At 34.2% G+C, this 17,643-nt stretch overlaps 2 protein-coding genes and 1 pseudogene across 6 annotated transcripts in view; 1 reads left to right on the top strand and 2 right to left on the bottom strand.

The window, feature by feature from the left end:
• Positions 1-6,804, top strand: part of VRK2 (VRK serine/threonine kinase 2) — a 126,130-nt gene extending 119,326 nt beyond the window's left edge. For both annotated transcript variants that reach the window (XM_036926002.2, XM_036926003.2), the window contains exon 13: positions 6,338-6,804. In XM_036926002.2, coding sequence (XP_036781897.2) covers positions 6,338-6,652 — 315 coding nt within the window. In that variant the 3' untranslated portion in view covers positions 6,653-6,804. The remainder of the gene's footprint in view (positions 1-6,337) is intronic.
• The window catches only part of FANCL (FA complementation group L), a 124,874-nt gene that overhangs the window by 33,131 nt on the left and 74,100 nt on the right, over positions 1-17,643 (bottom strand). For 2 of the 4 annotated variants that reach the window (XM_057497186.1, XM_036926006.2), the window contains 7 exons: positions 12,376-12,526; positions 10,064-10,147; positions 9,538-9,583; positions 9,376-9,457; positions 8,455-8,571; positions 7,066-7,137; positions 6,241-6,741 (listed from right to left, as the gene is read on the bottom strand). In XM_057497186.1, the coding sequence (XP_057353169.1) occupies positions 6,706-6,741; positions 7,066-7,137; positions 8,455-8,571; positions 9,376-9,457; positions 9,538-9,583; positions 10,064-10,147; positions 12,376-12,526 (588 nt within the window). In that variant the 3' untranslated portion in view covers positions 6,241-6,705. Of the gene's footprint in view, positions 1-6,240; positions 6,742-7,065; positions 7,138-8,454; positions 8,572-9,375; positions 9,458-9,537; positions 9,584-10,063; positions 10,148-12,375; positions 12,527-17,643 lie in introns of those variants that run through there. The other 2 variants (XM_057497185.1, XM_036926005.2) reach the window with 1 other exon arrangement.
• LOC130682589 (protein NipSnap homolog 2-like) lies at positions 1,918-6,117 on the bottom strand (annotated as a pseudogene).

The raw sequence follows: 17,643 nt of genomic DNA, 5'->3' as shown, positions 1-17,643 counted from the left end.
AATTGTTTAGCGAATTCTCCAGTGAATCCATCTGGGTCTGAAGATTTCTTTTCCCTTTTAATTAAGAATTCAATTTCTTTAAGACTGTTAAGATTATCTATTTCAAGAATGGACAAACCTTTCTGCAAAGAGCCAAATAGTAAATATCTACGTTTATGTGTCATATAGTCATTTACAACTAATCAACTCTGCATTGTAGCACAGAAGTATCATGCACAATGTGTAAACAAATGAGTATAACTGACTTCCAACAAAACTTTATTTATGGCACTGAAATATAAATTCCATACAGTTTTCAACTGTCACAGATTTTTTCTGACCATTGAAAATATAAAAAAACATTCTTAGTTGGTAGACTTTACTAAAACAGGTTGTGGGCTGGATTTGGCCTATAAACCAGTTTATCAGCCCCTAATCTATTTCATTTTGAGTTAATTTTGCTAATTTGTGGTTTTCTAAGAATTGGTCCATTTCATCTAAGGTGCTGTATTTTTATGTGTACGGTTGTTCACTACATTATATCCTTGTTCAAATCTTTTAAATGTCTATGGGGGATACAGTAATCTCTCTTTCTTTCCAAATATTGATAGTTTGTTTTCTCTTCATCCTTGGTCAGATTTATCAACTGTATTGGTCTTCTCACAGAATCTTTTGATTTTTCTCTCTGTTGTCAGTTTCATTTGTTCATGCTTTTATTTTTATTTCTTTCTGCTATGGATTTATTTTCTCTCTAGTTTCTTGAGGTGGAACCTTACTTAAGTCTCAATTATTGAATTGACTTCTCTCCTAATACAAGTATTGAGTACATAGGTTTCCTTTCTAGCATTGTTAGCCATATCCCACACATTCTGATATATTTTCATTTTCATTCAGTTCAATATTTTTAACCTGCTCTTGGGTCTCTCTGACCCAAGAAGAGTGTTCTGGAATTTGCATATGTTTGGAGATTTTCCCATTCTTTCTTTCCTTCAGCTTGACATGGTTTGTTTTGTTTTTCTAGTTTAGTTGGAAGGATAGGCTATTAGGCCTTAGTTTTTTTCTAACATAAGCACTTAATGCTCTAAATGCCCTACTAAGGTCCATTTTAATTGCATCCCATAAATCCTTATTTTTTTTGTTAAAATACATAAAATAAAAATTGTATTTTTGTTTAATGTGCTTTTCCAGGAGACTTTTTGATGGCTTGGGTGTAGGAATGTGTTAATTTCCAAGTGTTTGAAGATTTTTTTTTAAATTTCTCTGTCCTGATTATTGTCTGAAAATATACTGTGTATAATTTTAAGTTAAGACTTATTTTTATGATGCAGGATATGGTCTCTGTTGGCAAATGTTCCAACTGAAAAGAACATGTATTTTCCTGTTTTGGGGTGAAGTGCTCTGTAAATATCAGATGCCATTGTTTTGTGGTCTCAATTTCTTCTATAGCCTTGCTGATTTTCTCTCTAGTAGTTTAATTACCAAGAACAGGGTTTTCTAGTTAGGAGTATATGGGTACTGCCTCTTTGCTGTCATTTGCTTAAAGCATGGCAGTGATGGTCAAGAGGTCTTCTCCCGGCAGTATCTGAGGCCAATGAGAAGTAGAGGGTTGATATCTCTTTACTGATGCTTACTTACTGCAGGTGGCATGGTCAGACTCTCCTTCAGTCTCTACAGTGCGGGATGGTAGAGAGACACTGCTCTGCCTCTGTTAGTGCAGGGAAGGACAGTCTCAAGGGCTCTGCCCGTACCTGGTGGGGAGAGAGAGGTGCCACCTCAGTACTGCAGGCTGGGAATGGCTGACATGACTCTGTGTCATAATTTCATAACATGCAGTGGGATAGGGTACTGCTTTGTTAGCATGAGCATGGTCTTGTCAAAAGAGCTCCATTCTACTCTCCTCACTGCTTGGTAGGGAGGAGTAGGTGTGCTCCCTAGTTAGCTCAGGGTGGTGATATTTGACAGGGTTCCACCCCCAGTTTCCATAGCAGCTCATGGGAAATGGGAGAGATGCAGTTTCTTTGATGGTGTTCACGTAGAGCAGAAGAGGTATAGTCAAAACTGTTAGGAACTGTAGACCTGCCCACCACCTGGTCCATTGCTTAAAGATAGCAGGCTTTCCTTTGACTTATTTTTGTCTGTACATATTGTTGTTTTCAGATTATAGGCTGCTTGATGACTCAGGTTGGGATATATAGGAGGCACCAAAAAGAAGGGGTTATGGGGATTAGACTTGTGGGTAGGTCGTTCCTTATGTCTTAAGTCCCTATCCAGTCTGCCTTCTATTCTACAACTTTCAGAATGTTCTATTAGTTGCTTTTTGTAAAGTCTTTAGTTTTAATTAGCAGGAGGAATACAGTAGAATATACTTAACTCTCTTCTGTGAAACTAGATGCCCCTCACCTTCATTTTGAAGGCTTCATGTGTATGGAATTGTTCAACATCTTTAAAGATGTTGTTTCTCTGTCTTCTAGGATGTGCTTTTCTCTGGTAAGAAGTTATCCTTCTGATTTATTCTTACCATTGAGAATCTCTTCTGGCTGCTTTTGAGATTTCCTTTATCTTTGGTTTTCTAGGGATATTTGTCTCTGTTCATTCTGCTTTGAGCTCATTGAGCTTCTTTTATCTGTGGATTGATATCTGTCATCAAATTGGGAAAGTTTCAGCTATGATTTGTTTCATGCTCTACTACCTCTTCTCCGTTTGAGATCTAACTACATGCAAGCTAGAATATTTTAACTTTTCTCACAGGCTCTGAGGCTGTTCATTTTTCAAATCAGTCTTTTATCTTGCTGTATTTCACTTCAGATAGTTCCTTTTGCCTGGCATCTAGTTGTCAGATCAGTAGCCAATGAATTTTTCATTTCATATGTTGAATTTTACAGTTCTATAAGTGTATTTATTGTATTTTCCATTTCTCTGCTTAGAGTCCCTCATCTTTTCACTAAATATGTTTTTATATAGATGTTTTATTGTCCTTGTTTGATTATTCTACCATATAGGTCATACCTATTTTTATTCTTTTTCTATGATCTAGTTGTGGGTCATGTTCCTGTTCCTCATGTAAAGTTTTATTGTATGCTTAACATTGTGGGTGCTAAATTCTTGGAACTCCGTATTTTACTGTATTCCTTTAAGGAATGTTCAAGTTTGTCTTTGCAGACACTTAATTTATTGTTGGTTCAGCTTGATCATGTCCTGACTTTTGTTTAGGAATTTGAGGACTCCTCTAAAGGAAGTATCATTTTAAATTGTAGTCTCTCTGGGGTCTGGGTGGTTTTCCTTTCCTCAAGAAATCAGACTTGTTTTCTAAGCCTGGTAAGTTACTTCATATATTTTGTCCAACTTTATTGTTCTATATTCATTTCACGGGTTTTACAGCAGGCAGGAAGGTCTGATACCCATTACTCAGGGCCAGACGTAGGAGTATTTACAGGTACTTTTCATAGATAGTAAACAGATATTTTTCATAGCTTCTTAATTCATTCTTACGTGCATTCAGGCTAATAATTACTCCTAATGAAGGTTTTCTCAACAGTATCACTATTTGCATTTGGGGCTTGGTTATTTGTTTTAAAGGACTGTCCTGAATACTGTAGGAGAGCATCTCTGGCCTCTATCCAGTAGATGCCAACAGTACCTCTTCCCAGTTGTGACAATCCAAAAGGTCTCCAGAAACTGTTAAGTGTCCCTATCAGGCAAAACTGTCCTAGGTTAAGAACCACTATTGTGGTAAAAAATATTATTGCATACCTTAATCCCTTGCAACTCAGGTGTGCTGTGCCAATCAGCTGCCTGACTTCACCTGGAGCTTCTTAAAAACACAGAATCTAAGGTCTTACCTTAGACCTGAATGATACCTGCATTTTTAACAAGATCCCAAAATAATTCGTGTGCTTTTTCTAATATGAAAAATAATGCTACTGACCTTCTTTTTAAAGGGCCAGACAGTAAATATTTTAGGCTTATGGTCCACTTTGTCAGAACAATTCAACTCTGCCACTGTCATGTAAAAGCAGCCATAGGCATACATTAACAAATGGCTATAGCTGTGTTCTAATAAATCTTTATTCACAAAACAGGCAGCCAGCTAATGACTCATATTTTTCCAGCCACTGCCACAGACTATCTTTTGTAATCAGATCTGTCAGTGAACTGAAAACTGGTGGTTAAATCCTTTGAGTGCCTTCCCATTTGGTATCAGATGTTGCTCAGAGAGACGAGGTATACAGGTCTCATCACAGACAGTTCTATCTTGAAATTTTAGTAGCTTGACTTCTTACCTAGGTGGGGATATCGTCCATCACCACTACATGTAATTAACTTATATGTAAATGCTATTTAACCTGATCAGTGGCAGGATTTCCTTTATGAAGGCTGCATAATATTCTATTACATGTATCACATTTTCTTTATTCATTTGTTTGTCCTTGGTTTTTTGGGTTGCTTCCACCTCTTGACTACAGTGAATCATGCTGCAATGAACATGAGTGTGAAACATCTCTTTGAGATGCTGTTTTGAATTCTTTTGTACGTGAGATTGCTGGATCATATGGTAATTCTACTTTTAATGTTTCGAGTAACATCTGTACTGTTCCCCATAAATGCTATATCATTTTACATTTCTACCAATGGTACACAAGAGTTCTGATTTTCTGTATCTTCACCAACACTTGTTTTCTGTTTTGATAATGGCTATCCTGATAATGATATCTGTTCATGATTTTGATTTGCATTTCCCCTATGAGTAGGGATGCCGAGCATCTTTTCCTATGTTTTCTTGCCACTTGTTTATCTTTGGAGAATAATCCTTTGCCCACTTTTTCAACTGAGTTGTCTATTGAGTTTTAAGAGTTCATATTCTGGTTACAGGTCCTTTATCATATATATGATCTGCAAAATTTTCTCCCAGTATGGTGGCTTGTCTTTGACTTATAAAAGTTTCTGATTTGATGAACTGTTGAATTTAATTTGTCTTTTTTTCTTTTGTGGATTGTGATTTTGGTGTTATATCTAAGAACTTTTTGCCTAATTCTAGGTCACAATGATTTTTTTCCTTTGTTTTCTTCTGAAAGTTTTATATTGTAGCTGTTATATTTGGTCTGCATTTTTGGTCAATATATATAATGTGAAGTAGGGGGTCTAAATGCATCTTTTTGCAAGGATACTAGTTGTATCAGGATTTTTATTGAAAAGACTGTCCCCATTGAATTTCCTTAGTGCAGTTGTCAGAAAACAATTGCTCATATATGTGAGAGTTTATTTTTGGACTTAAAATTCTCTTCATTGATGTGTATGCCCTTATGCCAGTACCTTACTGTCTTGATTACGCTAGCTTATAGTCAGTTTTGAAATTTAGAAATGTGAGCCCTCCAACTTTTGTTCTTTTTCAAGGTTTTAGCCATTCTGGGTCCTTTGCTTTTCCAAAGCTGCTAGGATTCTGACTGGGATTGTGTTGAATCTATAGATCAGTTTGGGGAAAAATTGGTATTTTGCACTTAAAACAGTAATTGCCTCATTCAATCATAGTTCCTGGTCAGAGATCTAGTGCTAAGATCTGGGTTCATAAATTAGGTCCTGACATTCCAGAAACTGAACGTTAATAGCAGCTGATTCTTCCTAGAAAAAGGTATGTTGCTTCTTGCCTTACATAATGCCCCAAATTCCTGATTTTCTCTGAATTTGTTCATGACCTTCAGGAGGGCTGGATAGCCTCCTTCATACCTCTGGAGGGAAGACAATTTGATCCTGCTTGCCATACCATGTGTTCCAAGTTCCCACCCAAGTGCAAGGGTGATCTTTATGAAACTGGCAACTCCTCTTGACAGATTTTGTTACATATGCTGCTAGGCATTCTGCTTTAACATTGTAAAGCTGTAAATTGTGTATAGACAGTTTATTTCCTTTTGGCTAGGAGAACAGAGGGAACATCTTTTCTTGGATCAACTTTCTGAACAAAGAAGGATTTTAACCAGCTGTATTCTTGAGGTCTGACAGGGGAAGACATCAATCTCTACAGCCAAGGCTGCTCTGTGGGCACACAGCACTCATGCCACCAACTTGCGCTGGTGCCTCAGCTCCCCTAGAATCACTGTATTAAATTATTAATGACCAAAAGCTTTCTATCTTACTCCCTGAGATTATCTCTGGTTTTTTTCCTTGCCAAGAAAATTCAGTTTTCACATTCTACCCTACTTACTGGTTTAAAAAAACCAATCAACCAGATTAGAAACTCTTCTCAGGAAAAATAAACACACAAAGAACTTGATTTATGTAACAAGTTTTATTTAGCATTCTTATAGAGGACATAAAATAAGTATTTGGAAAACTCAAACTATTTTATATATGTATTTTTCCATAGGAAAGCACAAGAAGAAGGCAAAAATATTGTGAGTCTCAATTTCTGAATGAAGTAGAAAGTTCTCCAAATGCATCTTATGAATCCCATCAAGATTGTACCAGTCCAGATATATTTGACAGGTCAAGATCTCCACCTTGGTACAAATACACTTCTACAGCTGATATGGAGGCTACAGACTCAGAAGAAACTACAGGATTCTGGCTTACAAATTCCCAGTTTACTCTTAGTGAAAAGACAAAGGCAGATATCTATTATTATGGCTTCACCATTCTTTTCCTTTTGATATTAGTATATCTGTCTTTATGTTTTCTCTGAAGATATCAAAATCCTTTTGATAAAGTTTCCAGTTCTCCACAGAAATGTTATATTCAGGGTTTCCTTCCAGACATTTTCAAGGTAATTGGCTATAAAAAAGTTATATTTTAGAGTTTGTACACATTCTAAATAAAATTGCTTTATACTAGAAATGGTGTCATGATACAGTTTGGAAAATACTTTTCTGAATATTCAGATCACCTAGGAAAGGGGTTGTTAGGTTTTTTGATCAATGGAGCACCTTAAAACTTTAAATGTTATTGATAAGGATAATTTATCTTACAGAAACTTTCCTTCTGTTTCTTTTTAAATAGAAATAACAGATATCTCAAAAAGTTTTAGATAAGCTGATCTTCCATAATATCACTAAAAGCTGGGCACATTTTATGAAATGTAATTAATAATTTGCTTACCTTACTACAGTAGGGACAGTCACCAAATATGATGTTAAAACTCTGTCTACTAGTCAGTAGTCCTCTCAACCACTGAAGATTTTAAAGAGAAGATAAAGGGAACAGTGTCAGCATGATAAACAGATACTCCAAATATCATGTCCTTACTTTTTTGAGTACATTGTATTTTTATTCCAAGATTTACTTCTTTAATTTTCTTTTTCAAGAGTAAGGGGAACATTTCCATATCAGACTACGAATATGCTGAATAACAAGAGGAACCCAACATGGACTTCAAGGTCTATACTACTGGTTTATAGCCAAATTATGGGCCCCTTTAAGAAGCTGATAAAAAAATGATGCAGCTTTTCTCCCTCCAAAAACAGACGAAATGCATCCAAGTTCATGGGGTGCACTGACCCCAGCTAAATCTATTAATCTCAAATTAAGAACTCCTGTTGTAAAAGATACCATAGGCTCTTGAGAATTTAGGTGTTTATTCTGGTCTTAAGCACCAATAGTAGGTTAATTTTCAACCCATTAATTACAAGATTGAGGAAGTCCATTTTTAAAAATTAAATATTCATTATTACAAAGAAAGCACATCCCCTAAAGAGTATCTCTATAATTACACCTGGTATTTTATGATTTTATGTAAGTAAACTGACATCTCAGTACCTAAGTTCTGCACTGTTAAGTGCAGATAGCACCTACTGCTCTCTCATCACAAAAATCAGGAAAGTGGTATTAAGGAAGACTAAAACCCTATACAATTGCAAGGTGTTTTGTATGTAGATATACATGGAGTTATCATATGTCAACTGTGCCCTAAGATAAGTGCTCTAGGGAGCAAACAACTACAGATAGGAATTAAACAGACTTCACATATAGTAAATAGTGATGTCATGGGCTTAGAGTGCTGTGAGATATTCGGATCACAAAATGCATTCTTCTCAATATCGAAAGAATTATTACATTTATTCTATACTTTAGTCTGAAACATAACAGTTACTCCATAGCACTAGCTCCTATTCACCTTACTGCCACCACTGCTCCCACTTGGATACTCTACAGTTTGTTCTATGGTTACATGAGATGGTTACTGAAAAGATTCCAATGCACTATTTTTGTGTATGTCAATAACCAGTTGACACCATATTCTGGATACATTTCCACCTTCTTGGATACATCAGGACATTTCTTCACTCATTAGTCACCATGACATTTCTTCACTCATTAGTAACCATAAGGAAGAAATGAAGCACATGGGTGTCTGGAATGAACTGGCACAGATGCCAACGGCAAAAGATCAGATCACTATCGATGAAACAGAGTCTAGATTCTGTATTATTTCAATAGCTTATTTTCTATGTTGTTAGCTGAAAAAAGTCTTGCTGATGTTATTTTTACCTCATATAAGCATATTTGATGGAAAGGCTGTCCACACTGAGCATTATCACACACTTGATCAGGAATGGCACCATCAAGTTGATAGGCATAACAAATTCCACAATCCATTGAAAAATCCTTCAAAAGAAAAATATAAGCATATGGGCTTAAAACATATAAAGTGAGATATGAACCTGACATAGACAATATTAAAATGTTTATAAAAGTAACTTGCTGTATTTTAGAAAATAGTCACATAACTATTTAACACCTTAGAAAAACTGTTTGTGGGAGTGTTTCCTTTTTCATCCAAAATACATATACTAAAATGCAGATTCTTATTGGCTCAGAAGATGTTTAAACTTAAGTAAATTTCCCCTATTGTGTATCAATAAAAACACAATATGTAAAGTTAGGAATTGACATTAGCTAGGTATTACTAATCTTCAAAATTATATAACTAAAGGAAAAAGACAAAGACATCCCATCACTTTAGTAGTTTACAACCCTAGCAGCTTTGTATAAAACCAGTTCTAAATTTATTTTTCTAATGCAGTGGTGTCTATTAAATTTTGAAAAATTGTACTGCCATCCTTCACAGACACTTCTATCAAGCTACTTAGAACTTTATTTCAGTCACCCATAAGCACACATATAAAAACCCAAACATCTGATCAGCTCTGGCCCTTCTTCCTATTTTCTTCCTCTGTCAGTAACCACTGTCCTGGTGTGAAGACCACAGAAAAAGTACACTTAAAAGCACCAAAGGTTAACAAGGTCTTTGATGGTTGGTACTGTTGCTGGCAGTCCAGAAGTCTGTTACAATATTCTTCCAGTTCCCTCCATTTCAGCCTTATACTTTCTCTGGTGCTTAGAAGAACATTTCACTTTCATTATGCACATTGGTATGGTATGGATTATCAAAGCACTGATAAAACTTACAGATTTTTCCAGGATAGCACGAGCTGGAAAATCAATTTCTAAAACATCTTTCAAATTTTGTAACAGACTATTTTCTGGATCCCTGAAAGCATGAAAAAAAAATTCTGTTACGAAATTAATAAAATCATAGAAAAGTAACAATTATACTGCAGTGATACCTACCACAAATGTATATTTCTGCTCAGCTTAATTCCCAGAGGTTTTACCACTTCAGATATTTAAAAAAAAAAAAAAAGTTTAATAATTTAGTATTTGCTGCCCACATTTTGTAAAAGCCACATTTAGAACAGAATTTCTTTTTTTACCGAGATATAACTGACTTATAACACTGTATTAATTTTAGGTGTACAACATAATGATTGGTATATGTATATATTGCAAAATGATTAATCCAAATTGAATTAACATCCACTACCACACACAGTTACAAAAAATTTTTTCCTGTGATAAATACTTTTAAGATCTACTTTCTTAGCACTTCTGAAATATACAATTTAGCTACGGAATTGTTTCCTAACTACTTGATAAGAAAATCTAAGTCATGTGTATCAAAAAAGGTACACAGTTCAGAATGAGACATTTTCATTTAAAATAATTATCATTAATATCTTAATGTTTTAGAATAGTATTTTGACAGTAGTAGACAATTTTATGATTCTGTTAAAAACATTTAAATCACATCTCATACCATGGTCAGCTCCAAGAAAGCAGCACTCAGGAAGCAGAGTAGGATGCCGGGGGTCTACCTCTATGTTTATTGAAGCATTAGTTCCTAGCGTAAAATAATATAAAAACTTTAGAAGAACAACAGTTCATCAAACAAAAAATAAAGGAGTATCTGTCTGGGTACTTATTTCATTGTACATCCAAGGAAGGATTAGCCAAATGTTTTATAAATAGTTTTTTATAAAGTTAAAGATATCATCATATAGTTTAAAAGAAAGAAACTTTGAAATTATGATTATGACTAAAGATTTGGGGAACCCGAAGTTCCAAAAAAGACCAATCTATAGGAATATAATAAGTTTAGACTGGAATTTTGGTCAGAATTCTAGTTTAAATAAATATTTCCTATAGAGTGATAAAGTTCTTTAATAAAAAAAGAAAAATACAAGTTTAAGAAACAAATCTAAATGACTTCATTGAAAAGTAATATAACTATGGTCAAATATAAAAAGGCTGGAAAGAAAACATGGTAAACATGTTTAAGATTTGAGTTTTCTGAACTTTTATAAAAACATTTTCTGAATTCTTTTGCTCCATGTGAAGCTTTTCCCTATACGTTAACAGAGGGCTCAATTCATATTAAATTGGAAACTGTTCATTTAATAATAAACACACCTAACGTAGTTTGTAGAATCTAAGAAAAAGCTATTTCTACTTAGCTCTAGATTCTTCCATAAATTTAACTGTACTTGAGATAGTAAAATTACTATTTTTTGAAACTACATAGTGTAATTGTTTAAGGTCAACTTGGGTTTCATTTTTATGGCAAAAATTTCTTGATACATTGTATATACCACAGAATAAGCCTCCAGCTAGGGTTAGCAACAATATATAATATTACAGATCTGGCAAAAAGTTATAATGAAATAAAAAATGACAACATCATGAAATGAGAAAAACAAAAACACAAAAAGTTAACTTATAATCTCATTTTCTATGTATTTTTTACAATGAACACAAATTCCCTATTAGTCTTTAGCAGTGTCATCTCCTAATGGCTCCAGAAAGTATTTCGACTTAACAACAGTGGCTACAATTAACTTTCAGTTAATTTGCTAAACACTTGGTCCTACAAAGGCAAAAAAATGAAAAGAAAAAAATGGAGCTAAAAAATAAATGTATTGTAAATAAAAACCAGGTTGTTTATGCTGAAAAATGATAAAAGGTGTATTTAATCACAACCTGATAAAAATAATTAATGGGGCCATGAAAATAATAAACTACTACAATTCTTTGAAGAAAATACTTTCATTCTTAATATCTACTTGTTCACAGATATACCATAATTTGGTTAATTACTCCAAATTAAACACTGTTAGACTTTTTCAAACTGGTTAAATAACAATACTACTTATAGAATTGCTGCACAATTACACTTTCCTCTTCTTATAACATGTCACTTTTTCCCCAGATGATCTATTATGTTTGGGTAGAAACTATAAAAATTCCTCACTAATATGATTCACATCAGAATTTTAAAACACCCTTCAGAATATATGCTAAAAGGTGAAACACATCTATATGGACTAAGAATAAGGGCGGAGAAGATATACACAGGGCTTCTTATAACTGTCTAACTACAGAAATACTGAGAACTCAAGGGAGGTTGAACTCTAAAACTGATTTTATGTATTGTTTACTCATAATGAAAATACACAAAACAATCATTTTATAGTAAAAAGAATATATGAATACTGCAAGGCTGATATTTATGGTCATAAAAATAATCACATCTTATTCATTAATTTCATGTTTATAGTAAATACTTAAAATACATTCCATTATTATTTTGCGCTTTCTGTTTACTCTTTTGAAAGGCACACATACAGCCCACTTCAGGTTCTTTTATTCTCCTCTCTATTTTGTCGTACAATATTTCCAGATTTGTGCATACTAATCTTGTCTACTGTCACAGATGAATGATGTCGTCATTATTGCTGTTTTTTTTCCTAAGCAATATAAGTTTTGAAAAACCTATTCCACCATTTCTGTGCTAATTAAAAGCAAATTAAACACTATCTTTGTTGCAATTTCCATCAGATCACCTTTTATAATGGAACACCTCAATACTTGCCCTTTTCACCTGAAATATTTATATTTAAATACATGGTAATAAATCAGAGTTCATTCCAGAAAGTTATAATAGTTGACTTCATACAAAAAAGTCTCACCTAAGAGTCCAAAGTCACCTTTAGTCATTTTCCTAAGTAATACAAAATACAATGAAACACCTAAAAAAAACCCCAAAAATACTCCTTAACCCCTTTTCATTACCTAATGCAATTCTGCGTGCTGTCGCACTCCGTGTAGGTTTTTCCGGCTCGAGTACCCAGGTCTTTTCATCGATTTCATCCATTACATCCCAGAACACCTTCAGTGATTCTAATGCTGCCAAGAACTGGCTATAAATGCCTGTTAGGGAGCTCTGTGAAAAGCAAAGAAAAGCTGAGTTAAGATGTATGACACCATCAATAGCAGAGAAGCTTTCACTTATAATACAATTCAATTTAGAAATTTTAAGCTGTGTTTAAGTTAAAATTAGACTTAAGCAAACAAGGGTCAACTCTCCCTGCTTCACATCTCTTCACCTCCAGTAGCAGTAACAATTCTTTTTTAGTCACTGGACTACGTATCTTATGAAGAATTGCTTTTTACGTACCATATTTTTGTCATGCATTTCATACATATGGAGTACTAATTTTTAATCAAGATGATGTGCATGACTGACTTAATGTATATGTAAATATATTGGGTATAGTTTCTATAAAATTTTATGAAAATTTTCATTTTTGCTATAGTTATCAAGTTAAATACAGTGCTGTTTGTAATCAGATTAGTTTTAAACATTAGTAACTTGCAGACAACTGAAGAAGGCAAAAGGCTTTACATAGTTTTCCCACAAAGTATTTACTGATTATATTCAAAATATAATAATTGAGTACATGTTTGTAATATGGATCTAATGAGATTAATGCATCTTTTTCGGTAGAAGAGGAATGTTTTACTGGGGCTGAAAGGTAGTGTTCCCTAACAAAATCAATTGCAAATGTTTATCTGTTAATGCTTATCTACAATGAAATTTTACATGTATCATCTTTGAAGATGTCTTTTCATGCACTTAGGTACTGTGTGAAATAACTGCGAAGTAGTGCCAAATACTAATATAAATCCATGAGCACAGGATTTAATCAAGACTGTTCATCACTTGGAAGGTATCTGTAGACATCTATGAGCATCTTTTTTTTTTTTTACTGAGGTAAAATTGCCATGTAACATCATATTAATTTCAGGTGTATAACACAACAATTCATTATTTCTATACACTGCAAAGTGATCAGTCCCATAGTCTAGTTATCATCCGTCATCAAAGTTACACATCCTCATTTACAACATAACAAGTTATACAAAATTAAATAAGCAAACACTACATAAATGAGTCATGTCTTAACAATTTAATCTAGAAAATGTGTATGTCTACTAAGTGTTAGGCTCCACAGTAGATACTGGTTGATCTAAGAAAATGTAAGATGCAATCCATTAGTTAGGTTCACAGACTTTGTGGTCAAATTTTGGATCTCATTCGTAGCTCCACCTCTCAAAGCTAGCTGCACCTTTCTCCCAAATTACTTAATCTCATTTGCCTCTGTAATATGGAAATAGTATTAGCTCTTAAAAGGCTTCAAGTGAGATATATAGAATGCTAAGTCTTAGCATATATGTTAAAAATTAATTGAAATTATTATAAGACATATATAGTCCTTGACCTAGAGAAGTTCACAGCTTGTTAAAGGAAATAACAAATAAAATATATATATCTGTATCATCTTAGACAAAGGACTGATACTCTTAAAAGGGTTACTACTAAAAAAATCAATAAAAAAATACATTAGTTTTAAAATGGGGGCTAAAGAGGTAATACTCCAAAGAAAAATAACACATGATCAAAAAAGTCAGCCTCATAAATTTAAACATCATTTCTCTAACTGCAAAACTTCAGGTGAGAGAAAAAAGAGATAAGCAAAGCCTCAGAGTCACAGGATGGTGAGAAAAATGAGGTGTACTGGATGGGGATCTGCTTGCACCAAGGTAGCTTTTCCTTCAGTAACTGAGGTGGTTCAGTTCCAGGGTTCGGCTTCTCTCTTACAGCACTCCCGCTGTCACTGCCTTATGACAGAGCCTCACTGAAGAGGTGAGCCCTGAGGGGCCATGCTGCGGATCCCTAAATCCATTCCAAAATCATCCAGAGTGGTTTTGCTCTGCCTCAGCTCCAGTGACTTTGTTCCAATGCTTCACTGGTCCCTAAGCTAGTGTAGTTTTAAAAAACAACCTTTTTACAACCATTTCTATTTTATTCTTTGTATTGTTCTGTATTTCCTACAATATCATGTATTATATGTATAATCATAAACATGTAAGGGAAATAAATGGTTAGCCATTCTTTCATTTCATGATATGCCCAGTACTTTGAAAAATATACTAAACTTAATTCAATGAAACTAGTATTTTAAATGTGTCAGGACTATGTTGAGATCTCTGACATGAAAATAACAGCACCTAGTTCACACGGAAGTCACAACTCTAATCTTGATGGTAATGAGGTATTCGATCAAGACTTATTCAGCTTCTCAAAGCCTTAACATTGCATGTATACATGTGGGTGTGGGGTAGATAACTTTTAAGGTGACTTCCAGCTCTAATAGTCAAGAATTTTAGATATAACTGTTTGAAAATCCATAAAGTAGGTACTTCTATATACTAAAAGTACCTGTAGTTCCTTTTAAGATGCCAATTACTATATTGTACTCCCATTTGGTCCCAATTTGAGGTTAAAAACATATTTATTTTCTCATCAAAATTATATATATAAATATATATCCATTAAATATAAATAATTTATATGATGATTCAGTGTACACTAATCATTTCCTCTAATTGAGAACTTTCATACCAGAATCAAAATATTTAGATTACATATTGTATCCCCATTTAAGAGAAGTCAAAAATACATTATACAACTGCCATTATTTTCTAAAATATAGGGAAAAATTTAAATCTTCCAAAACTTTTGAGTTTTTGGAATAGATTTGGAACCACAAATTCCTACCAGGAATAGCAAAGCAATTATATAGCTGTAATATGGTGAAGGTCCAAAAATTGTACCCAGAATATTACAAGTGGTTCATTTACAAGTCAAGGGAAAAATGCCATCCTTTCTGGCATGTACACATAATACCATGACTAAAGGAAATGATATAGATGAACAAAGATATAAGACAGAAAAAACTGAAAAAGACAATATAAATTAGCAGCAAAAAAAAAAAAACAACAACAGTAACCAAAACAAAACAATAAAACCCCATAAACACACACACAGAAGACTTAGTGTTCCAAGAGTGATAAATTGTCCTAGTAACCAAGACAACGATGCAGAAGTCTCTCACCTAAGCCTTGCAGAGTTAGGAGAGAGAAGGGATGGGATGCTAAACAATCTTTTGTTTTTAAGACATATAAAAAAAAGACGAAAAGAAAGATAACCTGAGAAAGTTAAAAAATACTAAACAAGGTATACATTCTACCTAAAGATATGCAGCAAGGGCCTCTGTTGAAGGCATACTGACCACAAGTTATTTTGCCTCTGTATGTTTCCATCTATATGTATTATTATGTGGGGTAGAGCTGTAACAGGAAAAAAAGGGACAGACTAAACACCATAAATTGGAAAATGACCTCTTTAACATTATATGCACAGGGAGCACAAGAGCTAAGCTTAACGGGAGAGATTCCCTGATACGGAGTCCAATCTTCCCTGTGAAAAGCAAAGGTCAAAGAATAAAAAGCATGTATTAATCTCAAGGGAAAAAATAGATAACATGATTTGAAAAGAGCAGGCATGAAGTTATTAAGAGATCAGTCTAATAAGAGGTTCACCTAATGCCCTTAAATGAAATTCTCTGCACTGAAATTAGAATACCCAGACTGTTCTGTGTATAGGCTTCTCAGTGAAAGACCTGCATGTGGGATCCCTGCATTGATGCAACAAAAGCTTCTGAACAAACACAACTGAGAAGATCTCTGAAGAGTCCATTCAGTATGATAGATTTGACACTTAAACCTTCAGATCATGAACCAATAGAAAGTTCATCCGATCAAAGGTCACTAAATCATGACCTTACAAAAATACTAAGAGGCTTATTCTATTCCCTGACTAGTTCTATAATGCTAAAGCATAATCACTTTATTTTGGCAATGCTTGCCAACTTTTATTTCTGGTAGGTGTACATAAATCAAGCACCACGATACCTAAGTAGAGAAGGTTAGGGTGGTTATTCTCATTCACGCTGAATAAAGAAACCATTAGAAAACTAGGTAATATCATTATTCCAAAAACCATAAGAAAGTATCACATTTTCTTATGAAGCATAGCCAAAAAGGAAGTAAATGAAGATGTTCTTGTTGGCTCCATGGATAGAGGCTGTACCTTCAGTGAAAGAGATCAGTGATCTGGTTTCCAGTGTCATTATCCACTGATAAACTGTTTACATGCTTAAGTCTAAACTCTTTCCATAACATGCTAGTACCAGTTACTGAAATTAGAAACTTTTTTTTATTACATTCTATGAAGAAACTAGACACGAACTAAAAACTTTAATGCCTAAGGCCTATTATATAGAAGGTGCACAAAATTTTTTGTGTGGTGATGACAAGTCAAAGGAAGTTAATCACAACTATTAAAATTACAAATTTTTTATGGGCAAGTAAACCATATGAGAAGACCAGTACAGTCTTTTGACTTAAAATTTATTTTTGAAGAAGTCCTGTCAAGTTATATTGTTTAGAACGTCACATAAAGTTGCATGGGTTTTGTACAATCTTGAAAACCAAATCAAATAAGCCAAAAGCAAATGTCTGGTTTCTTTTTTTTTAAGGATTAAATTTCTGGGCCACAAGTATTGATTGATACATACTGACTCTTGCCTTTTCTTTATCTGCATCTATAACAATAACTGACACATGCAATGATAATTTGAGCTTGGGATCTCCCCCAGAAAACCTAGCCTGAGACAAGGGCTTGTTGAAAAAAGGTTACTGGAAGTAATCTTAGGGACTGGGAGTGAGTGGGGGCTGGAAAGAATGAAACAGAAGAGAGAGAATCAAAGTAAGGGTGTGCTTTCAAGCTGGTCACCATGGCCAATGGTGGTTCTGTAAAAAATTATAAAGCTTCCTCAGAACTGCTGCCCAAGAAACAGAGGCCAGGAGCATTTATTCACTGGCTTCCATTCCCCATTGGTCAAGTTGCTCTAAGGGGGATTATTCATTCTCTTACATTTCCAGATTTGCATACATGTGTATGCCTGATGGCTCCCACAGGCATCTTTAGCCCCAGCATTAGAAAAGCTCTGGAGCAAAGAAAGAAAAAAGCAGTTGTAGAAGTGAAGTGAGATATTTTGTTAAGATACACCACCTTGTGCTGGGAAAACAGGCTGGCTATATGCAAAGGTAACTGGACCACTCTCTTACCCATACACAAAAATATACTTGAAA

The sequence above is a fragment of the Manis pentadactyla genome, chromosome 2 (genome assembly GCF_030020395.1).
Source record: "Manis pentadactyla isolate mManPen7 chromosome 2, mManPen7.hap1, whole genome shotgun sequence".
NCBI lineage: Eukaryota > Metazoa > Chordata > Mammalia > Pholidota > Manidae > Manis > Manis pentadactyla.
This window is presented reverse-complemented; position numbering and strand designations above follow the sequence as displayed.